The following is a 26,775-nucleotide window of genomic DNA, read 5'->3' on the forward strand; positions in this document are numbered from 1 at the left end:
TGGGAAACAGCTTATCATAGGCTGTGCCCTTGTGACCTCCCAGGAGAACCAGGGCTGCTGATTCATAGTGTGACTCCCTGAGAGCCCCAGACCATACAGTTAACCTTTTGGCACTAGTGTGCACCGCAGTTAGAAGAGATTTATAGTCATTTTCTGGTGCCAAACCACAAATGTGATTAAATATTTTAAGTCTTTCCTTCAGAGCAAAAGGTAAGTGTAAAATGTGTGCACCTGAGGAGAAAATGGGCGCCTGACACTGTTTGTTCATACTGTTTTGAGGAACAGTGGTTCTCCTGCCTCCAGGTAGAAAAAGTTATCTGTGAAATCACTAAATAGGTGTCAGAGTTTGGAGGAGCTGGGATTTGTATGCCAGTCAGCTTCCTGCTGGTCCTATATTTACAGGCTGGCACACAGAGCAGTCAAAACGGAAACTAAATTAAATAGCTAAATTACTTTATGGCACACAAGTAGAGCATTTCCCTCTGTTTTTCTGAAAAGCAGCATTCCATGTTGCCACTCAAAATAAACTAGAGGAGTAATGTAGTGGTTTTTTGAGGGCAATTATTGCTTCTTCACAAAGGTAAATAACGAGAAGGGAAGTCAGAAGTGAAATTCAAATAATGAGTTTTGCTTCATTAAGCAGCTGCTAAAGATTATCTTTAATACAGACTTCACTTAGGAAATAACTCAGGTATGGTGGAAACACTTGGAGCTGCTCAGGTTTGCTCCAGCATGAATATGCTCAAAAGCTTTAGCTTTGTTGGTGTAGTCAGGTGAGCAATTTGGAATTTGGTAATTCAATGTTCAGCAGCAGAAATATTGATTAGTTGTAAGGAATTAGGACATGGGTTAAAAAATCCTGGAGAAATTTATGCTGGCTGACATTTTGTTCAAATTTTGAGTATGATAAAGTAATCATTCTCCATTTGCAAACAGCATGGTCAATAGTCATAACACAGGTACTTTTGTTTATCTCACCTGCATCTACAAGGTCCTGTCTGTGCTGTAAAGCATGATTCAATCTTGAAGCCAAGCACAGCTCCTGTGTTGCATGGGAGAAGTTTCATTTATGCTTTGCAGAGAGCAGACTTGCATTTACTTCTTGGTTATGTGGTATTCAGTGGGAAAGCAAGAAACACAGTTCCCCAGTCCAACCTCTTCAGCTCCTGACTGCCAGGACCATGTTTCTTCAACATTAAATTTCCTGATGTGCCCTTCCTCATTCTTCCCAGTGCCAAAGCGGCAGTGGCAAAGAAGTGGAAAACAGAGCAAACTTTGTGACCTTAAAAGTTGCAGTGTAAGTGTTTGCATAACCAAGGATGCAGATTACTCCAGGATGCTTACTCCATTCTTCAGAGGGGAGCACTGGGAATGATTCCTAGGTTGGAGACTTAAAACTGCCTCTGGTTTCATTGAGGGATGGGGCTGGTGAGGATATTGGTGGCCTTAGCCATGTCTGAAATCCTCTAATTTCAGAGGATTTGGTTTACTTCCTCATTCCATGCCAGCACGCTGTCTGCCATGTGATACAGCTCTGGCATGGGTGATGCATCCCAGAGCTGTGACGTGGCCACTCCTGCCACAGAGAATGTGATGCTGACAGCTTAACATATTTTCTCTTTACCAGCTGGCCAGGGAAGCTTGTCCACACTAAAAGCTTTTGTCTCACCAAGGCTCTCTTCTCTTGCAGGTGATCCCAATGCTTCCCAGGCTGCTCTGTGAGGAGCTCTGCAGTCTCAATCCCATGCAAGACAGACTGACGTTCTCTGTGATTTGGAAATTGACTCCGGAAGGCAAGGTACCTTAGGCAGCAGGCAGTCATCCTGCTAATGGTCAGTCCTCCCTCGTGGCCAGCCCCTACTTTTGTAGTGGTAAAAATGTCATCCCTCAGCACTCAGGTGGATAGGAAAGGTGAACAATACTGGAGGACGTAGGACTGTCCCTGTGTCTTGTCTTGCTAAAGACATACTGTGGAATTTCTAACTGAAATAATCTCTCAACATGGCTGGGAAAGGATGAACATTTGTATGAGTCTCAGGAATGGAGAATGTCCTGCTCCTTGCCAGGTCACCCAACCATTTAATGTCTTACCTCCAGCAGCAATTCAGAGCTAATGCTTTGGGTGGATGAGATGTGCTCCTGACTCCAGGCCTGCCTGGAGCTCGCAGGCAGTTGCACCGTGCGGCGGATGCGGCACCGCGCCTCTGTGGTCTCTCTGCTAAACAGATTGTTTAATTCCTCTTCAGAGCTGCAAATTACATCAGTCCAAATAAAGCATGATAGCCCTTCAGCAAAGGCATGGCTCCATCCTCTCTGCATGTGTTATTTCCAGGGAGCAGTTGTGGAGGCTGTCTGTTGGTGCACTGAGCTGCCTTCAGCTGCCTGCCGCCACTCCCCAGGTCTTCATTTCTCTCCCTATTCCTCTCCCACACTCTTTGTTACCCTAAAATCTCCTCTTTGGTGATCACAGGGTCCCCTTACTAATCTCTCCTTACTAATCAGGGAGGGCTAAAGACTGGCAGTACCAGAGCACTATTTAGTCTATGCAAAATACACTTTTTGTACTCAGAGGTTTTTTTAACCATTGTTGTTATATATACAAGTCTTTCTGTAGACAGTATTTCTTGTGCCGATTTGGTTATTTTCCACAAAGATTCACCTCCTTATTATTGTCCCAGCTGCTCTAAAGGATGCTGAATCTATCTTTGTGCCTTAGCAAAATACAGTTGCAGTCCTGATTCTGTATTTCTGCAGTGAATCCCTGCTCTGGCACTGAGGTGGGTTGTGTTTGTCTGCAGTGAAAAGTGTTCACCTTCCTGTAGCAACAGCATGATTGCTCATGGGACCTTCTAAGAGCAGCTACTAGGTAGACCTTTTATTGACTCTGAGTTGTCTTTGAACAGCTAAAAGTCAAGTCTTAATTAAAATAAGCCTTTAATTACATCTTGTCTCTTGTCCCATGCAATATATCCATTGTGTTTCAAGCACTGCTTAGTCCAGCCCTGTCTGACCAGTGAGAAAACAGAGGAACTGTAGCATTCAGCTCAGGAAGCAGACCTCTGGAGTGTTCTGGGCTGTGGCCATGCTGTCCCTGGGAGAGCAGACTGCCTGTGACCATCTCAGCAAACTGGTTTCTCCTACAAGGCCTTTCAGGGTTACAGTCTTACTTGAGGTCACTTGATGTGGATGTCAGGTGAAGGCTGGAGAAGAATGTATTCTTTCCAAGAGGAAAAGTGGTTTTAGGGCTTTTGCCCAGGAGGGCATTCTTCTGAAAGCTGGTATTTCTAGGTGTTAGTATACCTGTATCTCTGTGCAAGCAGGATCACATGCTCCCTGACACTGCTGGGTGAAAGGGAGGTGAGTCAAAGGCCCCAATACAGCCCTTGAACCTCAGCTGTTGGTGGAGAGCCCTGAGAGCACTGACAGTGAGGACAGGATGCTGCTCAGGACTATGGGTTTTTCTCAAAAGCAGGCAGAACTGGGGAAATCTTATCATAACTTTAGAAATCCTTTAGATGCTGGTGCTCTTTGTGAACTCTGGGTGCACCAGGTTTGCTGTGATGGGGGAAACTTTGCAGACTGATCTTGTGGCCTGATCATTGTAATCTCTAGGTCCCAGCTCACAACCCCCAAGTGTTGCTCCTCCACTGCGCCTTGCCCATCTCTCAGCCATGGTACATGGGCCAGCCCATGGGAGCTTGCCCATTCCTCTGGTGGGGTTTCCAAAGCAGCAGGGGCTGCTGACCTACTGGACATGCATCCCCCATCACCACAAGAAGCTGAACTGCATTGAACAGATGCAGCAGAACACAGAGCAGGTGCTGCCACCATCCACCACTCACCACTGTCACAACATCTCCAGCTTTGGAGCTGGACATAGAGCTTTTTTTTTTTTATTTTTGGCTTTCTCTTCCATTCTTTCTTCACAGCACAGAGGAAGAGACATGGAGAATAACCATGAGCTGATGGTCAGAGCACTTTACATTGCAAGATGCTACTTGCTGCATTTCTGCTATTAAAGCACTCTCAAAGTAGAAATAACCTTAAAAGCCCTGTGACTTTCAGAGCTCTGAGTTGCTGAGTTATACAGCACATCTGTGATGCATTAGGGAAGGAGGCAGCAAAGGTATTTTAGGAATCAGTCCCTTCCTATTAAGAGGAAGGTTTGTCTCTGAAGCAGTGTCCTTGACGAGGCTGTCATAGAGTGCTCACCCTTCTCCCTGGACTCTGTCACTTGCAGAATTTACCTTGTCCTTTGGGCTGATGAAGGGGTAAGGTGGCACTGGCAGCTAAGGCAGAATTACAATTCTTCAATCATTCTCTGGGCACTTGTGCTTTGAATGGTTTATCACAAACTGCATCTGTCTCCAGAGCCCTCATGCCAATGCTCTTTTGTGAATATCCTTCTGCCCATGTCCCTTGGCACTTTATCACTGCCTTGATGAGCTGTTGGATTGATTCTTTTATATATCTCAGCTGAAAATAGGTTTTCCTGTCTGCTTTAGGAAATGATTCTGAATTCCTACTTTTACACCAGTATTCTTCTAGGGAGTTCTAAATGAGAGTGGCTTCTGGTTTAAAATAAAATAATTTTATAAGCAGTTTATTGAATATTTTCCTCTCAATTCCAAAGTAGTTTGGAAGCCCAGAAAGGTTCCTGGCTTGAGTTTGGACCTAGAACCATGGACATGATCAGAGAAGCAAGGGGTCAGTGGCTGTCCATCTCTCCTCCAGACCCACTGAAGTCCTACTCAGGCACTTTCACAAGTGCTAGTCAGATGTTTGGGTTCTTGCAGTACTCCAGAAAACAGGATTTTAAGGCCAGCCCCTCGTGCCCTGGTGGCCAGACTTTAAGCCATTCTGCTGTGTTTTAGGCAGGAGAACCTCTCTGGCATGTGTGTATCTGCCTGTTGTCACTCCTGCACCTGGTAGCCTGTGAGTCAACAGACTGGGTTCAACTCCCAGGTGGTCTGTAGTTCCTGGAGCTCTGTGGAGGAGGGAAGTCAGGTAGAGGAGGCAGATCCAAGCAGTCTCCTATGTATGTGCACAATACACTGTTACCTGTTACTTGCATATACACCTTACTAGATGCCAGAGAATCTGCATGGGCAAAAGGCCTGAAGGTCTCAGTAGGACAAGATGTTCACTCAGAGATCACAGGTAGTGGGGAAGTCTGCTGTCATTCCTCCCAGTGTTTGTGCAACTCCCCAAGCTTTTGTGCACCAGAAAAAATGAGTCCTCAGATCAATTTCCGCTTGGCAATTTTGCAGATCCTTGACGAGTGGTTTGGGAGGACGGTCATCTGCTCCTGCGTGAAGCTCAGCTATGACCATGCCCAGAGCATGATTGACAGCCCTGGGAAGGTGTTGTCACCTGAAGAGCTCCCCCCTGTCTCACCCCAGCACTCGATAGCCGAGATCCAGGAGGCTGTGCTGAACCTGCATCGAGTGGCGCAGCACCTGCGCAAGCAGCGCTTCACCGAGGGCGCCCTGCACTTAGACCAGGTGAGTGAGTCCAGCCCCTTCAGGCTTCACCAAAGCAATTTCACCTTGTACTCTCTAAGGATTTCCCGGCCAGTCTAAAAACTTGAAGGGTAAAATCAAGGCTGGAATGGAAAGGCAGGTTTGAGTGCCAATGTTGTCTTAAGAGCGGCACCAAATTATGTACCATAAGCGGTAAGTAGGATGAAAAGAAAAAAATTCCTGGTTTTTAAGGAGTAATCCATTTTCCAACATTTTTCAAAATCCTAAAACCCTGTTGGACTGGGTAAGTAATTCATGCAGTGAAACAAATCATGACAGTGTCATTCATTATCGTGCAGTTCAGATATTAGTGCGCATTTCACTGGGAAAGGCTCATCCTCCACATTTCTTTCTGTGCTTGCAATATTCTTGTTTTCCACAGCTTTCATAGCAGTTCTCTGTGCTGGGAAAATGACTAAATGTTATCTAAGCTAATACTTGTAAGTGTTGGGTGTGTTTCACAGGAAAAAATGCTAGTGAGGAGGTTTTCTGTCTGGGGTGATTTAAATAATCTTGTATCAGTAGTGGTATGTGTCATTTCTATGTTACAAGGAGATCCAGATATTTTAGGCTATCACAGCAAAAAATACTTTTGCGTGATGTTCAGCTGCTCTGAGGTGGCTTCTGATAATTTTTTTGGATAGGAGGTTCCAGTAATTTGTAGAACCCAGTGGTCTTCCTGAGCAGGACACAAAATAATCTTTTAATATAAGGAAGCTCTATTGTTTCATTTTGCAAAATGAGTGTGAGTCAACATAAGGATATTGCTGAGAAAGAAGCTAGGAGTGGTGTAAACAGGGCTATTGTATGTAAGACATATGTTGTAACCCTTCCATTTTACTCAGCATTGTAGTGTTGTCTCCAGTTGCAGGAAAGTCTAATTTTAGAGAAATCATTGCAGAGCAACAGGAGCAAGAGGTGTCTCTAATTTGTGACCTTCCCCAACATTCTGGTGGAGCTGCTGTGAAGAAGAGGCAATGTGCTTTCCCCCATGTCTAAGACAGACAGAATGACAAATTTGTATTTTGAATTTCAGCAGAGGAGTTCTTATTTTAGGGTAAACCTTCTGCTGTAGGCAGTGAAGTGTCTGGGGCTGTCTTGCCTACATCTGTTGTAGGAGGTCTCAGAGGACTGGTTCAGCACACTTAAGTGAGCCTGGAGCAAGGACATTTGCTTAAGGTCCCCCTAAATTAATTTGAAAACTATTTTTGGAAATCAAATTCCTCTTTGAAGTTTTCTTAAACCTCTTCTGGAACAGAGACTTCCTTCTTTGAGGCTTAGTGCACAATGGTTAATAAACTGGGCCTTTGTTCCCAAGCACACCCTGAATGCTAGAGAAACATAAAAATCACAGCTTTTGCACGAGATCAGCTGCCTGGGAAGCCCTGGAGGTATCTGGCTTGGAAAAAGAGTCCATGGTGACTGGAAGCTGTGGCCCAGAAAGGTCACCAGCTGCCTTCCACGAGTCACTGTTACAGTGTAGTGCTGACTGCTAGCAGTGTGCCCCTCAGTTGAGTTACCTGTTATCAAACTAACCTCAGGGGAAATATGTTTTAAACCAGCTGTGACATTTTCAAAGGGAGGATTTGGCCAGGGAAGCATCCTGTTCCAGTGATAGCCCATAAAAGATTAGCTGTGTTTTGTTTTGCTCTGTGCTCCTACAGAAGAGCCATTAAAGAGAACATATTGGAGTATCATTTGTGAGACTGGGATTAAAAACTACAGCTAAGGGCACCAGAGGCCGTTGATTCCACTCAGCCTGGTTCCCAACCATCATGATAAACTGAGTTATGTGTCACAAATGGCACTTTATACTGTGCAGAATCTCTCTCCCCTGGCAAGAATGTCAAAGTAATGGTCTTTGAGAAGAAAGCATATTTTAGATCAAGGGACACTTTCACCACACTTAGTGGAGTCAAGTACTGCCCTGATAGCTTTATTTTGATAAACTACACCCTTCCCAGCCCATGGAGGAAGTGGTTGCTCCAAGGCCTGAGTATGAACAGTGTGTGAGGGACAGGTTTGGGGACGTGGCCAGTGGCATATGGTGGGACAAAGCAATCTGTGTCCTTTAATAGAAGGGGACAAACTCCTCTACTCCTGCTTCCCCAGTTCCCTGAGTTCCCATGGGCACAGCTGTGTGCCATGTCCCACTTCCAGCCCCAAGTGAGCAAGCGAGGGTGGGTACAAATGGGAAACACACCTTTCTAATCACTGGACCTCTCACTGATTTCCTGTTGAGTCATGTAAATCCTGAACAATGGAAGACAAACTCCAGCAGGAAGCTTGGGGCAATGAATTATCGGATTCCAAATAAATATGTGAGTGAAGGAAATGATCATCTCACAGTCGTGAGGGAGGGGGTGGCTGAGCATGGATGACTTCTGTGCTTTTTTTTCCAAGGGATGTGAGCCCTCTTCCTATACATTGTGTTATGTTTGAGAGTTCTGCCATGGGGTAACTCCTGATTGAACAGTGATAACTTTTTTGTTTACTTCTACCCTGCCATTTTTCAGTGTGAAGTGTCCCTGTGCTTCCTGTTGGTGTTAAGAAAATCCTGGGGGAAAGACTCTCCCATCCTCCTTTGCCACTGGCTGTGGTGGCTTTGGGCTGGTGCTCTCCCTGTCTGCCTCAGTTTTCTCTTTGGACTGATACTGATCTGTCCCATAGTATCCTTGTAGTTTCGGATTTATTCCCCAAAACTAAGAACATTTCTCAGATGAAGCAATTCATGAGCATATCTTTCTAACAGCTGGCCAGGTTGCTCCTTGGATGTGACACAGGCTGTCTCCAGTAGGATGCAGCAGTGTCAGGCTGGTCCTGCTGGGGTGAGAAGAATGTTTCGTCTTTGAATGTCACTGCTGAATTTTTATGACCTAATGTGAGAGCAGCATCTGCTTGCCCATAGTTTTATCTTTTAACAGCAATTTTAGAAGCAGGAATCTCCATAGCTCAACGGATGAAGAATATACAGATATATATATATATTTTAATAACTTAGGAATTACATATCTGGGTCACACAGAAGACCATGAGACATTACAGAGATAGTACACAGTCTGGAAAGCTTAGGGTTTGTGGGTTCAGTGTCAGTATGTGTGTGTCTCTTGGGGCTGTGCAATTTTGAATTCTTGCTTTAGTTTAATCCTGGCCATGACTTTAACCTACATATCTGTGACCCCTCTTTCCCCCCACTCTCCAGTTTCTTTCATGCCTCTGCAGAGGTCTGGGAATCCTGCTGGGATTGCAGGGAATCCTGCTGCATTGGACCTTGGGTCTGAGGACCACGTTTGCAAACAGAGCCACACATCTGTCATTCCGTGGGGATCCAGCTGTCCCCATAGGGGTTTTTCCCCTAGAATATGGTTTCCTGTGCTGCCTGCCAGCTTTCTAGTTCCAAAAAGCAGTTGAGCTGAGTTTTAAAGGTTTAAAGATTTTGCACCTTCAACAGCTAAGAAGCTTATGAAACTTTGTCCACACAGACAGAGATTAATGTATTTCTTTTCCTTCTCATTCGGTGCTGCAGCTTTTAGGTGCAAAGGCAAGAAGTCTTGTATGTGACTAAGAAAAAATGTTCAGGTATTTACGTTATTGTCTTCCCCCCCAGCACCTCCTTCCTGCACAGGACCATGAAATGCCACCTCTGTGCTGTCCTCTCACAGCTCCTGGTGTAGCCAGTCTATAAATTGGAGCAGAGATCTGACCTGGTTTAAAAAGCAAAGTGAGCACAACCCATAGCTTTCCTTTTTTTTTTTTTTTTCCTGGCCAGGTTACTTTGAAGCTGGATCACTTCCCCAGCCCACAGCTTTTAGAAACACTAGCCAGAGAATCAGATAGAAACTTGCTTTCAACAAAAACCATCAAGTTTGCAGAAAAGCTTCTTAGCTCCAGCCTGCCTAGAGGAGACGTGCTGATAAATGGTTCTCTTTTGGCCTCAGCAGTTTAGAAATGAATCACGAGGACAGATGCCTACGGGAAGACAGGTTAAAAAGGATTTCTGTGCCTTTTTAAAATGAGAATACCCCGGGATGCTGATCTGTCTCTATGACAACTCTCTGTGAGCTAAGCATTTCCTTTTGTTGTGCCAGTGATTCTACCTTTACCAGCACATTTACACCTGGGTGCTCAAAACATCAGCATTGACCAAAGTTCCTTGTGAGAACAACCCAAAGTGCATTTGCATTGTACTAGTTAATGGCACTGAATTGTTTGCTAGAATAGCTTCTCTCCTTGTTTTCTGCAAAACAGACATTTAGCTTTGCAGGTGTGTGGGAAAAGGGAAGGAAAAAAAGGGCAAAAATGACAAAGATAAGAGTGTTACACGAATTTAAGTGTTGATTTGGTATTGAAATCCTCTTACTTCTGCTTGCTCCCAGCTTGTGTAGGATGCCGTTGTCTTGTCATGTGAGCAAGGCTTGCTGTTCCCTGTGGGTCTGTATTGTTTCAAGTAACTTAGAGGTAGTAAAAAGTGTATTGTTGTCGCTCTGTAGAACGCTGGAGACCTATGGTCTTGTACCATGGCTGGTGAGGATAAGGAAATCAGTGATCTTTGAGAATAGCTTTGTTTATTTAAGTCTGGTGGTACTGCTAAAGTAAGAGAGCATTTAATAGAGCTTCAGGAAACATAGGGAAACAAGCACAAAGGTCCCAAACAGCAAGATGTGTGCAGAATGCCAGCTCCAAACCACCCAGGTAGGTGACATCTGGGATTTAGTAGCCAGCTCTGTATAGGTTTTGAAGCCCTCAAAACCTAGTCTGTCTACTTGGTGCAAATGGCTTTGAGAAGCTGACTCAAGCCACTCACACATGGAAAGGGAGGAGGAGGAGGGACACTGCCTGTGACACTGTATGTTGGGAAATTTTGGTTTTGGTTGTGGCTAATGGGATAGGACAGAAACATGTATTTTTAGACAGCTGTCCTTGCTAATGCTGTTTAATTGTAAATCTCAAGAACCACAAATGAATTACTCTCATTATTAACATTTTCCAATATGAGCAACTGCTGGAAATAATTATGGGAAATTGTTTTGTCATATTTCCTGCCTCATATCTGTATAGTAAGCATTCACGTCTTTTATTCTTGCTTTGTGAAAGTAATAAATATTTCTGGTAAACAGTCATTGTGTGCAAAATACAGTTAATTAGTATATGAATGGAAGACTTAGGGTTGGAAGAAGTGTTTAGATGGGACAGAAAAGGGCTATAATGTTGCACAGACTTCAATGTGATGTGTTTTCTTTAATAGCATATTCTGAATTTATGTCTTAAAATGCAGTTGGGGCAGAAAGGTTCATCCTGGCTTGACTGCTCCCTGGAGTGATCCTTAAGTTTTCTGTCCAAGGCTGCTGTATGTGCTACCCCTGCACACTGAGTGCATGGACTATTGAAGGGAGGAGTAAATGGCTTTTCTGCAGCCCCTGACTGGGCTGCATCTCTTGGTCAGTCTCAAAAAGAAAGTCATAGTGCTCATTGCATGGTATGTGACAGTAGCAAATTCATCTCGGATTTGGTTCCATCAGGGTAGGTTGAGGTGTAGGTACCTGGCTGGGCACTTGGCTTTGGTGCAAGAGAAAATCCAAAAGACCCATCTGTAAAAGCCTGAAAACTGCTATGATACCTTCCTAAAGAGGCTGTTACATCAAAAGTGCATGAACATGCCAGCAGAGGCAGGGTGGGCAGTATGTACAGGGCTGTGGGATAAATGGAAACTCAGACTGACAAGGAGCTTTCACTATTCAGTTCCTATCACAATTCCAGCATTGTCTGCTCCTTCTCTTTGATGTCTGGTTAAAGAGGCATCATCAAAACCCACAATGGGGACAGCAGGTGCTATATGATCATTATGGATAGTTGCTTATACTGTGTGATACATAAGGCAGCTGGGGGAATGTTGGATGTACTTGGAGATTAATTTCCTTTGGGGATTTTGTGTCTTTTGTGTAGCCCCAGTTAATACATCAAAACGAGCATCTGAGGCCACAGCTTCCTCGTGGGGAATGGTACTCTCCTGCAGGAGTACCCAAAATGTACAAAGCTGTACAAAGGTGTGTCAGAAAAGTAGGGAGGATTTTCAGCATCTCTTCCCTGCAATACCACAGAGGAACATGGTGCTTGGCAGAAGAATATGAGATGTCACCACTGTGGTCAGGAGCAGCTACAGCTTGGGTCGGGAAGTTTGCACACACACCGAGGATCCACATGGGATGGAAGAGTTCTGGGATCATGTTATAGAGGGGATGTGTGTTGGCTGAGCATCTCTCTGCTTACATGGAGATGTTTGCGTTGCCAGGAGGTTTTAAAATAATTTGATTAAATTAGGATTTTGAGTGGAAAGCTCTCTGAATCTAGTCTTTTGCCCTGGGATTTTAATGAAGTCTTCCCAGGGGTGTGAGTAGGATTGATGTCCTCGCGCACGTCCCGCCGTTCCCCGATGGTTCTTTCTGAGCTGAGCAGCTGCATCCCAGCAGGAGCAGGTGCGGAAATGGCCGAGCTGGCTCCGGCATGAGCGGGGAGTCGGACGCTGGAGCGCAGGGCTCGGCTGTGGAGCGTTGTGCTGGGAGCCACTGCAGCCAGATGTCTGGGCAAACACAGCCAGGAAGGAGCTCCCCACACAGTGGTGCTCTGGCATTAATTTACCATCAGTAATGCAAGAGTGGGTTGTGACTTTATTCTTCCTGGAGAAAGTATTCCAACCACTAGCTCAGATATTCAAGACCTCTGGTGATGTACAAGTGGTTTTCTTCTAACAAACACAGCTTAACCCTTGAGTCTTAATAAATCTATCACAGACGTGCAAGCTGAGAAACTTCTCTATAAAAACCAGGTCTTTTGCTTTAATTTTGAGATGCTGTGTGACACAGCACAAGTGTTAGTTATTCTTTCACCTGCTAGCCTCAGAGCAAGTATCAGAGGGGAGGCTGGCTGCATCCTTCCAGACGATGGGAATGATATGCAGAGGTGAAGCAGTTGCCCAAGTTCACGTGGTGTGTTGGTGGCAGAGCTGGCAGGACTTTATCTGATTCCCCTGCCAATCCAGTGCCTTGGGCCAATGCTGACCATTCTCTTCATCTCATGTTTATTACTGACACCTGTTTAATAAGAACTGCTGCTTCTTTGTTTCTGCTGTGTATTACTGGCCCAGTTAAGCACAGGGTTTTTTATATCTCCTGGTTCCTCAGCAGATACATCTCACAATTTAGAGCAGAGAAAAAAGGAGGGCTGAACTGTGGCCGGCACATCTCTGCAGTCCAGAGGCAATTGGTGTGGTTCACAAGTAGCCTCTCTTTCCATTCTTTTCAGTTCTTGGGCTTTGCCTATGTGTGCCAGGACCAAGCCAGTGGGCTGCTATCCCATGGAAGTCCCTCCTGCTTGCCTGGGACAGAGTTGCAGTGGGCAGTACATCATTAGACCTTCCAAATTGCTTGGCTTTTTCTGTTGATTGAATCCAGTTGGTGATTAGCCATTGTAGAAGGGGGATGAGCTGGCAGTCATTGCATGCTGACCTGCAAGCAAGGTTGAAGGTGTTTGCAAGCACTCCAAATTCACACATGAAGTACACATCTCTTGATTCTGTGGATTAACTGCTTGCAGATGGGTCTTGCCCTTGCCTTGTGATAGACAGCCTGGTGTCATCTGCTCAGACAGTGCCAAATAGCATGTCTAGGGGAAATAGAGGGCATCTGTGTTGGCTTAGTGTGGTGGAATGTATCCCAAATGTGATGCTGATAGCTCAGGTGGACAGAGGATTCAGTGCTTTATCCAGCTGAGCAAGCTGCTCTCTAGATCAAGCACTCTCTTTTGAGGTTGATAGGGAGAGTAGTGGCTTCTGATGGCTATATTGAAAAAGGTTCAGGATAGAAAAACTGGTTCTTGATGAAGCAGAAACAAACTGATTCTTCAGTGTCTCTGATAGCAAGACAAATAAAACCCAGGAAAACACATTTGTGTAGAGGTGCATGTGGGGTGAGTGCTGGGAGGAAATTCTTATTTTACATTTTCTGCTGAGGAAACAATCCTTGCTCTGAGAGTCTTGCCCTCCACTTAATGGTGTTTTTCTTCCCTGGTGATGAACAGACGTCATCAGAAAGTCTCTTGTTGTTCCAGATTCTGTTTATCACGTATTTGAACAAAGACTTGACAAGGTTTTGTTTTTTTTTTCAGGTATTAATTATAGTTGACTGCAAGGCTAATCCATCATCCTCTTTAGATGGAGTCACTGGGTGTTGACTGATATAGCTGCAAATGTGATCAATCTGCCATAGGTGAAGATGTAGCAGCTCTTTGTCAGAGCCATTTCAGTTTCACCCAACAGTATATAGAAGAAAGGCTAATTGTATAATAACAAAAGACAACGTTTGGAAGGAGATGAAAGATTCTGACATTACAGTTCTGTGATTTCTCATTTCAATTCCAAAGTGAGAAGGGAAAATATTCATGGCCACAACTCATTTTATCAGGTGTTTCTGGGCATGATCACTCCTTCTGAGTCCTGGGGTATTTTATCTTTTGTCATTCATAGCATACGGATGTTGAAGTACAAAGAAGCTCAGAAAGCACCTGTGGTTTTCATAGCCCTCTGAAATGAGACTACAGGATCCAAGCATAGCCAAGATCTTAGCCAAGATCCCAGCAGGTGAGGACAGAGCTGATCTTGCCCTATCTGAGGAAACCAGTGCCTGCTGAAGTCTACTTTTGGGTTTATCTTTAAATGTTCCAAGTCAAAGCTCACATCTTCTGAAATGATATGTCCTGTTAAAGTTTGCAGTGATTCATTTGGAGTGCATTTTGTTGAGCAACCTCTTGGGTTTGTTTTGAAAGCAAGTGGCTTTGAATCTGTCTTGGTTAGTCTGGATCATTTATCTTGCCCTTTTCTGCATCTTCATGTGGTAACAGGGAAGTTGTTTAAGCAAACAAACATAATTCAGAGTATGGATTTCCCCTGAACATGAAATTGTGTAAAATGGGAGCATGAAGCATGACATCTCAGATAAGGTTGTTGGTCCATGTTGCACTTACTTCCTTAGTTGGGATTTGAGGAAGACCTCCTCCATGAGCGTGCTCCTCCTTTGTGCAGCTCTGCCTTCACTGCTGGGAGACACATTCCCTGTCGTTTCCTGCCTCCATCTTGAGGCACAAACACCCATCTCTCCCCAAAGATGTGTATTCACAAGTTACTGCATTGTCAACACCTTAAACCTGCCAACACTACTAAACTTTGCCCTCTGAAGGAAGCATATTTCTATTTTGGATCTCATCTGGCAGCTAATATCTTGCATTTGTGCTAATTAGTTACCAACTAAGCTGGCCACAGTCCATTGCCCATCTGCGATGGGCTGCCATTAAATTGGTGGTCACTTGAAAACTAAGCAAGAGGCAGTGAGAAAGTAGCCTCAAGAGTTTGTTGGACTTGAGTGGCATGAGGGACTTGAGACATCTGGAAGAAACCAGCCATGCAAAATCACTGTGGAGGGGTTTTTGTGGGTAATTCCTTTAACTGGGCTTGAAAAAACTTGTTTCTGCCACAGAAATACAAACTAACTAAGCAGTCACTCTTGCTTGGCTTTTTTTTGTAAAAAACCAGCCTAGCCTGAATACAACAAAATTTAATTTGTGCCATCCTTGACAGCTGAAGGAAACCTGCCCTGTCATGGATTTGATCTGTGTGATCCTGCAGAACTGGGGGGCTGCAGAGCTGTTGCTTATTGGGTGTCTCATGGCAATGCTGAAAAATTCACAGTCCCATGAGTCAGCAGGAGATTTTGCATTAACTTTAGGGTTGTAGTTTCACCTCAATTTCAAGGTCTCTGTTTTAATCTCAAGACTATCTTTGCTTTTCTGAGGAACAAGCCCCTCGATCCAGCTTGCACTTTATTTCTGATTACCATGTTAGAGGTAGAACCTGACCTACAATACTGGGAAATAAAATGCTTAAATAGCTAAAATGGGATTTGAAAAAATGCAATTTATTAAATGATTTCTCAGTCATTGATGTGTTTAGCAGGTATAGAAGACAAAATGAACTAAAACAGGCTTTGGCATTTCAGAAAGTGAGTCATTTTTTCTGTTGCATCATGTATAAACTTTTCCCTACTCGTGTATGTATGGTTGAAATTACTTTGAGGTTTTGAATTCTCACTTCAGCTCTCTGTTTTTTATTCTTTTCAAGCATTACTGAAAGTGAATTCTGTGCTCACATTGCCTTGCTGTTTCGTTGTATTGTTTGAGGTTTTTTTTTTTTTAATAAAACAATGGGCAACATGTAGGTAGTTAAATGAGCTGGGGAGTTACTGGTTTGTCATATTTAGGTAGGAGTAAAAGGTAGATATATTGATGGATCCATAACATTGTTCCAGGGGAAGCTGCTGACAAATACCCTTTACCCAGGGGGCCAACCTTTGGCAGTGTGGTCATCTCTTTTCAGATTCTCAGGCATTTATAGAGGTTCCTTGAAATCAGTTTAAAGACCATGAGTATGATGCTGTTGCAACCAGCTGAGAGAGCAAAAGGCGTGTCTTTCCTTAAAAGAGTGCAAGAGTATTCTGAGGTTCTCCATGCCATAAGAATGCTATTGCTCAGAATTCCAGGAGTTCTGAGATAAAGACTAGAGCACACAGTGAGCACTGGGAGATGCCAGATGGAAATATGGTATCTGAATGGAGTTTCCACAGGCCAGGCCCAGCACAGAAGCCAGTTGGTCTCCACATGCTGGGACCAACAAGATGTTGTACATTTTTCTTGGCATGAAGAAATCCAGCAGACAGAGGTGTGTCGAACCTGTCCTTGTGCACCCACTTCATAGGGAGACATGGATACTCCTCAGGAGTGACCTGGATGACCTTCTTTCTTCGGAGTTCACAGCTGCCACCTGCAGCCAAGCTCTGCAGGGGACAGAGGACTTGCTCCAACCCCAAGCAGCTGGACAAAGTAACATCACCTGGGCATCATCCCTTCAGGAAAATTGTCTGTAACATACTTTAGACCCAACACTGAGGATCAGTGGTTTTGCCTCAAGTAACCTTTGTCATAGTGGTAGCACAGCAGTGGGTACAAAACACAGTTCAGAGGAGGAAGATTTACTGAAAAGAGCTTGAATGGCCAAGAAATGGGAGCTACCACAGGCTTTTGTCCCAACCCTCATTAATTTTCATTGTGGAAGAGGGAAGGGTTTGGAGAAGGGTTTTTTGTTTGTCTGAAATAAAAAATCCCCAAACCTTTCATGTACCTTTTGCCCCAAATGTTTTTAGAACTTGCGTGCAGCTGCATGGTCTGCCTTATCTCATTAGAAACTGGCTTGATCTTCAGTCTTGGCAGATTCCATGAGAGTCTAAGAGATCTATTAGAAGGATCAAAGGTGACTCTATGGTATGAGAGGGTAGGAATCTCCCAGCTTATTGAATGTCAGCTGTGACAGTGCAGTGCCTGGTGTGTGTTGCATCAAGGCTCTGCAGTTATGGCATGCTGGAAATGTAAAACTGGAAAGGGCTTTAGGAGATGATCCTTTTCCTGGCAGTAGCAGGAGCTCAGCTGGTAGCAGTCCTGTGCTGTGTTTGTTGCTGCTCTGTCACTGAGCCTTTGTAGCTGCTGGGACCTGTGAGCCAGAGCAAGTTGCTCCTGGGGTTGTCTCCATGACTTTCACCCTCCAGCCATGCAGATACAAAGTGTGTGACAGAAGTTGCCGTTGGACCTATCCCTCACATGTCCCCAGTTAGTCATTGCCTGGAATCTGAAATGCCAAAGGCCTGGAGAAATCTTGTGGGGAACTCAGCTGATTGTGCCAAGGTCCTCTGGGGTAGAGTTCACCAGTCTGAAGGGCTCACCTGATTACAGCAAGGTTGTCATGCAGAGTGACTCACACGAGATTATCTTTGATGTCATGGAGTGTTTCTTCCCATTACAGTTGACAGGACAGTTGGTCAGAGCATGGTAATAATGTGGGTTTGATGCCCCTATGGGCCATTCACTTAAGAGCTGGACTTGGAGATCCTTGTGGGTCCCTTCCAACTTGGAATATTCTGGGATCCTGTGACAACCTGCTGGCTGCAGCTGTGATGGGGTTTTGCTCACTGGGGCTGCAGAGTAGTGCCAGAGTGTGAGATGCCCTCTTGTGCAGTCTGGGCAGCACAGCTGGATGCTCCCATGGCTTGTGGCTTCTCCATGGGCGAGTGGCACGGCTGAGCCCACCAGTGTGGGCAAAGCCTAGCACAGTCCTTTGCTCCTCAGTTTTAAGTGAGGATTTCATCTTTAGGTTGGGTTTATTGAAGGCAGCGTGAGGTTTGGTTTACAAAAGAAAAAAATATAGTCTTTTCAAAAAGCAATTTGTTTCTGCTTTCTGTGAGCAAAGCTTCCAAACAGACTCGGTCAGTTCTGCAGTATGATCAACAGGACTGGAAAAAAATACCAAGTGAAGTAAGGCAGTGGCTGTGGTAAACATGAACTGGGACCTTGGATGTAGCTAATGGCATACCACAAAAGAGTCTCCTTTCACCCACCACGCACGGTGCCAGCAGCAAGCACTGCCAGCACTGGCGTCTAGCAGAGGAAAGCATCATTTGGCTCCCTTTTGGATTTCATTACTCTTTCTGCACTCCCTCCTGCTTACAGCAAAAGCCTTTCCAGTTGTAAAGAAGTGAATTAACTGCCTTCGTGTCAGTGATGGATGAGGCGCTTTCTCCCCCTTCAAAGAGAGGAGCGGTGCCGGTGAATGCGGGACGGCAGAGTTGAAAAGTCCAAGTGGGACAGGAGAGCCCGTGTGGTGACCCAGCTGTCAGGCAGGACAGCCTGGGGACCGCTCCCGCCGCTGCCCTGGGAGTGGGGAACAAAAAGCTCGCCCGGCCTCAAGGCTCTTTTTTTGTCTGTGTCCTGCTTTCAGTGGACTTGGGCACATCCCTGAGCACACAGCAGCCGTTTGTGTGCGTTCAGGGAGCCTCAAAGGCTTTCACAGGGAGCTCCTCCAGGCTGCACAAAGCAGGGTTACCATGCTGGTACTCGGGAGATCTCCTTTCAGGCGTCCATGGCTAATCATATTAAAGGTGACTTCGTGGGCAGCGCTCTCCATTGTTGCCATATGTTTTGTCCAGTGCTTGAGTGATGTTGTGCATTGGAATGTATTCATGCGTCGCCTAATTTAATCACCAGGCTTAATCCCCTCTCCTGTTCTACACCCTTAGAATTTACTGGCTCCTTTCTAGCCTCCCATGCATTGTTTGGGTCTCCTTCACAAGCTAATACCGATGCCTGGAGAGATTTTTATTTATTTATTTACTTTCAGAAAGTTTTTAAAAATATAATCTCAACCATAAGCCCGACAACACCTCCAAAGGGAGAACAAGCACAGTGGATGCTCTTGCAGGCTGATCCTTCTTCCCTGTGATCTTTTCCTTCCAGCTTTTCCATAGAAAAATGAGGGATTAGGCTCATGGGTTTAAAAAAAATAAAAATACTACGAATGGAAAAATGACTGAGAAAGTGATGTGTCTCCTTTTAATATTGTTGGAATAAATAGCTAATTTTAAGAACTTGAATTTGTCTGTAAAATACGGTGTTGGTTTCTGCCTTTAAAACTTACCGCTTTGGTATGGACAACTCCTATTCCAGGGCTGACTGGACAAAATTAACCCAACAAATACCCAAGTCCATCAAGCTGGGAAACTGAAAAGCCTGATTTATGCAAGACTACTGCAAAACTCAGAGAGCTCTGCAAGAGCTGCTGTACTCCACACCAGATAGGCATTTCTAGGGAGCAGCTTTTGCAGAATGTCTTTTAAGGATAATTTCTAAGGATTTTGGTGAGATTTCCCTGCTCCCGCTGATGCTGCCTTGTGGAAGAGTATGTTAAAAATGGGAATTTGAGATTCAGTTGTATTGTGACTTGCTTTAGGTGTGGATGGGAGCAGTCCTGGCAAGGGAAGGCTGTGATGAGATTTTAGGGTGATACACAATCAGGTTGCTTGTATGCTGAACTAGAGGCAGGAAACCTTACACTTGCTGAGGCAGATTGTTAAATAAACAACCTTATGCTTTGGGTCAGCTCTTAGATTCTCCTGCCTTGCATACAGCATGCTGGTGTAAATAGTGGAATACATCCTGGATAACCTTAAACATAGATTGTACCTGAATTACAGCTTTGAGTTTCTCTCTGTGTATGAGTGTGCATGGGCACACGTGAGATCCCTGCAGCCAAATTCTCACAAATGAGCTTGCTGATCTTCTCTGACTGTGCTATGTTTTAGGTTTGGTGGGAGGAAGGAGGAATGATGTAAAAGGTTGCAGATTTGTGGCTGGTTTTAAAAATAGTTTTAAAATATGATGTATCTTCATTTTAAAGAAATACAATATTGCTTGGAAACCACAGCTACTGAACATAAACCATGTTGAGCCCCTTACATATGTTTAATCACAGTGTGGAACAGAGGGTTGTAACAGCCTGCTGTGCATTAGCACTGGAAGAGGATTCCCTGATCCTACCTCCCACACTCCAACCCAGAGATCCACAGCACCATCACAGGCTCTGACATTAATTTGGCCCTACAAAAATGCTGTAGAATTTACACCTTTTCAGTGTGAACCTTGCCAGAGCCCTTTCCGAAGTGCCTGCATACAGAAATTGCTTTTCCGCTGAAGCGCAGCCGTGTTGGAGCTGGAGGACAGCTGGCTGTGAGTTGGCTGGAGGGCCGGGTACCTGTCCCACTGCCAGGGGGTCTGGGCTTGCTGGGACAAGTCTCCTGGCCACTGTCCACTCCTGCTTCCTTCTTTTCCTGTGACGGAAGAGCCTGGAGCTTCTAGGAAAATGTGGATGGGAGCAGGTTGCTGCCAGAAGAATTCAACCATGCCACAATCAGTCTCTTCCCAGGGGAGCCCAGCAGTTGTGCTCACAGCAGCAGCTCGTGCTGTCCATGGGAATGGAGAGGGATGTCTGTGGAAAGCCTTGGATCTCCTACTCATGCACTGAGCAACTGTGCTTAGACATACCACGGGATTTTGGTGAAGTCAGGGAAAGGAGGTCATGGCACACAGCTGACCTGTGCCCAGGGAGAAGGGTGCCAGCACTGCCCTGGTGGGATGTGGAGTGGTGTTCTGTGGCATGCAGCCTTAGGAGAAGATGCTCTGCAGCTCTGAGTGTGTATGGCAGGAGATGTCTTCCCATCCCCATGCTGTAAGAGTGTCGGGGGAAAAGGTTTGGCCAAGGACACGGCACAGATGTCTGCAGTCCTGGCAGGCTGTAACATACTGCAAGGAAGTCCAGGTTGTCCCCAGGGACATAGCAAAACTTGAGTCAGCAGCACTAGGTCTGGACTTCAGGACTGCCAGGTATTTCACAGCAGCACTCCAAGGGAGGGGGGAGAATGGTGTGTCTGTCAAACTGAGATCAGTCTGGTATAATCAGGGTATTCTGCTTTTCACAGTCCCAGTTAATGGGTTGCAGATATAACTAAACCTAGAAATACTGTTGAGATTGCTCTTGTTACCTGGTAGAGCTCTTACCATGTCAGCACAGGGGCTGTTCATATTTTAATGGATTTATCTCTTGTATGGAGGGTATTACAAGCTTTATCTGTCTTCCAGTGAGACTCTACAGAAATCCCTCCAGGCATGAGGCAGTACCTGGGTGCTGAATTAATCTGTGCTTCTGGATTCTCACAGCTCCATTAGTGGCTTAGCAGGGGAAGCAGTTTCCATTAACAAACTTAAGAAAATAGGATTTGCTTTGTTTGATCTGCCCTCGTTTCCTTGTATCCTCCCAGTAGCAATGACAAAGACTGGGCACATTGCAGGAAGGCACAAAATAGTCATAGGGAAGACACAAAATAGGCTGATTTGTAAAACATGTATCAGCATCCTCCAGGGCTCGTGGGGTGAGGGAAAGTTGTGCTATAGTCAGATGCAGTAAAAGACACCACACTTTTCTTCCTCCTGCCACATACCCAGACACATCTGCACCCATGGCTCTTGCCCTGCCTTCCCTGTGCCTTGAGCCATTTGAAGACAGCACAGTGTCACACCCTCCTCCAGGTAACCACTGCTCTCTGCTCTGTTCCTGGCGTGAGGCAGCTCTCAGAATAACAGAAAATGAAACAGCCAAGCAGTGAAACTTGGCATATGTCTTGTTAGTGTCACATTGTTTTAATGTGGCATTTCCTAGGGGTGTTTTGCTTCTATTTTCAAATTGGTGTATGTGTAGAAAATACTTTAAACTTCATTGACAGTTCCCTAGTGGTCTAGGGCATGCAGTGCAGTGTCACAGTTTGTTAGCTTTTGAAGAAGGTATTTTTAATCCACAAATTCAAACCCTTCACAATTGTATAATCTGTATTTTAGTTTTGTGGTTTCCTAATCGTGCATGTAGAGAATGAGCTCATCCAGTTTATAAAATGAACGGAAGTATCCAGCTCTTCTTTCTAAATAAATCTGGATCCATTTTTTGTGGATTGCATCCGAAACCTCCAATGCAGGCAAGTGTGAATGCTTAAAAATAAACTCATTTGCAGTTCATATTTTTGCCAAGTGGTGAAAGTTGTCTTGTTCCCTGTCTTTCTAGAAAGGCTCTTCAGCTGTGACATAAAAGCCAAGGGTGTGGTGCCAGTTTATCATTTTGGTGACGGCATCTTTGCAAAGGATCCAGCCACAGTTCTTCCTGGTTTTGCTGTGCTGCCCAACCACCCAGAGCAGAGGTTTTGGGGGCCACTAGCCATCAATAGGGCAGTCCTCCTATGTGCCAGGGACTATGTGCTGGTGACTTCACTTCTGTGACAGGGAGACCCCCTCACTGCATCCCAGGGCTGATGTTTGGAGAGGAAGAGCTGTTGCAGCCTGTGGGATAATTTAGTAATAGCTTATTGTGGCTTTGGGTCCCAGGCTGGGAACCTTTGGGTTTCCAGATTAATTTAAGAGGGAAGAGCTATCTTCTGTCTTCCATCTGCCATGTCAGGAATTCACTGGCTTTTCCTGTGTTTTATGCAGCTGTATAATGCAGGCAGCAGCTAAGTAAATGATAGGATTTTAAAATAAAAGTAAGCAGTGGGATTCAGAGTAATACCCCAAATATGTTTCAGCTCCTTCTCCTAGGCTGTTTTGGGATTTGATTTGACATTGTCCTTAGCCACATGCATGGACCCTGTAGCCTGTTAACAGAGGCACTTTGCTGGCTAATGTGCTGAGGAAATGGGGCAGCAGGGACAGCTTCAGGAACCTCTTAGAGAATTTAAACCTTCACCTGGAAATTGTCCTTGTGAAGATGGGGAGAAGGAGCCTCACTGAGGAGGCAGTAGGTGTGATGTGCCGCTTCAGGACCAATTCATGACTTTCAACCAGTAGCAGCAGCAGTCCCATAATCAGGTGCTGAGATTTGCTGTCTACAAAGCCAAAAGGAAAGGGCTGCTCCAACCCAGTGTGAGAGGTAACTCGCTGAGCTGGTAGCAAGTTTCCTTGTCTTTCCTCTTTTTTCCACTGTAGGACTTTTGGTTTGTCCTTTATTACCCCCATCCTGTCCTTACCACATGTTCTTCATCCACTACCCAGGGTCTTTCTCCAGCAATTTTGAGCTGCAGCACAAATAGAAAAGCTCATGGAAGAAGTGCTTTGGTCTCCAGAGCAGCTTCTTTAAGTGAAAACACAGCTGTGAGGTTTGCAGCCTGTGCTGCTGTAAGGGCTCATCCAGCCGGCACAGCCAGCACCGCTGCAGTGCTTCCAGCACGCAGGAATTGGGAAATCCATTGTGAACAAGATTGAGTTTGATGGCCTGCGTGGAGGCAGATGGATGTATTTTTAAGGGATGAGGTGCCAGAAAACTCTGTGATTACGTTACTGGAGCATAGCTCGTTTTTTGTGGTTTTAAAAGTGAGTGTCAGGACTTCAGGACTATTTCTTTTTCGGGTCAAAACCGAAGTTTGGGCGGGGCATAAAAACCTGCTTGATGACTAAGTTTATTCTTAAAAAGCTTTCTAGAGCTTGCTGGAGAGGGGAGCCTTATTCCAACCCAGAGCAGATACCAGTCTTTTTGGACTTCCATGCAAATGGGGTTAAAACTGGTTAAGTGCCCAGGGTAAAAAAGAAGCCCTGCCTTTCAGGAAACTGTTTTTAGTGTGATCTTTAGATCAGTTCCCTGTTTTTTGTCTCAGAGGCTCATATTCTGCCTCGCCTCCTTGCCCTGGGTGAACTCTTTCTGCTTGAATTCCCCCCACATCAGTGGAATTACCTTGACCAGTTCCAGCTGAGGCTGCCCTTACATCGCCCTGCAACTGGGACAGCTCGGGTCTGACCTGGTTCCCCGGCTGAACCGATAATGCCTCTCTGACACAGTGCATGTGTAGAGAAAACTTTTCATCTCATGACAAAGGTTTGGTGCTCAGAGCCAAGGCTGGGAACAGAGGATCCAAGCCAAGCCATTTACTCAAGGGGCATGCAGAATTTGCCCAGTCAGGTCAATATAGGGACTGGCAGTGTTTCAGCAGCCAGGAGTGCTCCTCATGCTCTTTTCTTCTTGAGCTACCAGGCTTTATCGCATGACCGAGCCCCCAGCTGCTGCAGGTCTAAAACATTCTTTAAAATGAGGATGGCTGCTGGCTGCACCAAAACCCAGGCAAGTCTGGAGGTCCATGACAGTGTGAAGCACTGTTCACTCTTTCTAAAAATCTCTTCTTAGCCTTGGTGGAAGAAGCCACAAGATGTGGGGAGCTTCCCTGACACTCTCACCAAGGCCTATCTGCCTGAGCAGGGCATGGGGTCCCCTCAGGGCTCAGGCAGCACAGAGTGCACTGAGGGGCAGCTGCTTCTCTGCTTCACTGATGTCTCATATCTGTGCACTGGTTGAGTGTCTGCTCACCTCTGCTGAGGGTGGGATGGGCTCTTTGGGTGCTGATGAAGCACGTCAGTGTCTGCAGATGGGGGAACAAGGAGCATCCTGCTGCTGTCAGCCAGCTGCATCCTTGGCTGGATTAAAGGATGTAGGGATAGAGAGTGGGAGTACGTTACTAATCCAAAGAGTGGAGTAATTGTACAAACAAGTGTTATGTGCACACAGCCCTCAGTACTGTGGACTCAGGAGATGCCTTTCCTTGAGGTGGCTTTCCTCAAGGAGGTGGCATTGCCTTCACCTTGAGCTTACAGTACATGCCACCAAACCACACCAAGGATCTGTGAGGGCTTCTGTGTGCTGTGAGTACATTCTCTTGCTTCATTGACCAGTCACAGGATAGTGTGCTCACACCTGCTTGGTGCCTTAAAAGAGATACTCCCATCCATGGAGTCAACAGCATCCTGCCCATCAAACAACCTGCCCCAGCCCCTTTGAATTTCAGTGCTCTGCTCCTCTTCTGTTCGGGTGTATTGCAGTTGAGCCTGTTGATGAGTGAGCCTATCCATCACTGTATCCAAAGAGACTCAAATTACTCCTTTTGACAGCTCTTATTCACACACCTCCCTGTGCCTCTGACGTCTCAATTATTGATGGGGCTCTCCTGGTAGGCAGCACTCTGTTCTCAGCATGGCTGCCTTCCAGCTCCCCTTCCCATTGAGTTCATGCACACACCATGCTGAACACTCCTTTATGTGCAGAGCCACTGGAGTGGAAAGGGATCTTTATTAGCATGTGAGCTCCAGGGCTGCGCTACCAAAGAGGGCAGTGCAAGCCAAATCACACTGCAGTTCAGCACTGGAAATTTGCTCTCCCCCTCCTCTCCCAGGGAGGCCCAGCAGAGTCTTGTAAAATGAAATTATTTCATATGTCTAATGGCGAAGATCCCTTGATCTGATGAACCTCCCTTGTGATGGGAGTCACCCTGCACTTGCATTTCTCTAAGATACTTCAGTCCCCCGTTGACCCTGCAGGTATAAAATGCAGTATTTTTGGGAGCAGTGCCTTTCCCTGTGCTGTGGTATTAGCTTGTTTGCTGGCTTTACAGCAAGCCCCTTCTGACAAGGAACAGTGACACACACAGAAAAAAGCTTCAAAGCAGTAAGGTGGTGTTGAAGCAATGTTGTCAAATTGGTTAAGAGTTAAAGCTGTGCCAGAGGGGTAATTGCAAAAGGCTGCTGGATTTGTAGGGCTTTGTGTACGCAGGAGGTTCTGGATGTCTCGTGACCTTGCTGCAGCAAAAGTCAGAAGAATGATGAAGTGGTCAATCAGCTCCTGACATTTGTCCCAGCCTTGCCCTGCAGCCTTCTGTGATTCAGAAGTAACCAGAGGTTTTGTGTATAGTGAGTGAAGGCAAAAGGAAAGGGCATCTTCTGGAGAAGATAGGACCAGAGAAAAGCAGTGCTGTAGGGATGCAGAGCTGGGAAAGGACACTTGAGTTCTGTTTTCAGAAGTCTGTGGCAGCAGGCACTTCATAGATTAGCATTAGCATGAGAGGAAAAATCTGTGCTGACCTTCCAAAGCACTGATGTGCTGGGAAGCATGAGTGCCTTTACAGTGAGCAGGGCAGTGCAGAAGTGACAGAGTCTGGCTAGTGGAGCTCTCCTGAGGCTCCAGTGGCAGAGAGGACCCAACTGCAAGATGTTGAGTGGGTGTGGACAACCTTGTTAAGCTTAGCAGGAAGCTTCTAGTTTCTGCATTCCCAGTGTGCTCCCTGCACAGCTAGTCCTTCCCTTGCTGCCTTACCTGCTGGCTTTCCACCCTGTGATGAGTTTTGCCTGAGGGCTTTGTGCTCTCTGCAGAGGCCAAATGCCACCAAAGGAGCAAAGGCAGCCGGACCATTGCTGGTGACTGCACAGTCAGAGCTTGACTGTTCATTTGAGGTCTGTAAGGACTCCTGGTGGCAAGCACAGGTCCCCTCTTCCCCCTCCTGGCTGACCATGACAGTGCATGAGCAGGGCAGATCTGCAGAAGAGCATGGGTTGTGAATCAGTGACAGCTGCCTTGAGCTTTGGTTGCTGGGACAGACCTTTAGTTACACACCTCTCTGTGTGACAGCCTGACCCTGACATTTCTCTGAGTGTGGTCCTCTTGTCACTGTGGGTGATGGCAACATCCTCTTGCCTGACAGCATTGACCCAGATGGTCAAGCCACGTATAGTCCCCGCTATCCAGGCCTTGCTGGCACTGGTAGATGATGCAGAGATGGCTGAGCCTGCCAAGCAGGGTGTGTTTTATTTGTCTGGAATACCATGAGCAAACAAAGAAGGATTAAAATAACAGAAAGTTGAAAACCCGTTATCTTCGGGAACAGTGATCTTTCCTTTTGGGGTAGGCAGGTTCCATGGGATCTCATCCCCCCCAGATAGTGGAAAGGTCACCTTCCCATACCTGATTGCTCCAAGG

General features: G+C 45.7%; 1 protein-coding gene across 2 annotated transcripts in view; it reads left to right on the forward strand.

Annotated features, from left to right (window-relative positions):
- Positions 1-26,775, forward strand: part of DIS3L2 (DIS3 like 3'-5' exoribonuclease 2) — a 180,414-nt gene that overhangs the window by 114,163 nt on the left and 39,476 nt on the right. For both annotated transcript variants that reach the window (XM_066556844.1, XM_066556845.1), the window contains 2 exons: positions 1,691-1,798; positions 5,271-5,504. In XM_066556844.1, coding sequence (XP_066412941.1) covers positions 1,691-1,798; positions 5,271-5,504 — 342 coding nt within the window. The remainder of the gene's footprint in view (positions 1-1,690; positions 1,799-5,270; positions 5,505-26,775) is intronic.

This window comes from Molothrus aeneus, chromosome 10, assembly GCF_037042795.1.
Source record: "Molothrus aeneus isolate 106 chromosome 10, BPBGC_Maene_1.0, whole genome shotgun sequence".
NCBI classification, from domain to species: domain Eukaryota; kingdom Metazoa; phylum Chordata; class Aves; order Passeriformes; family Icteridae; genus Molothrus; species Molothrus aeneus.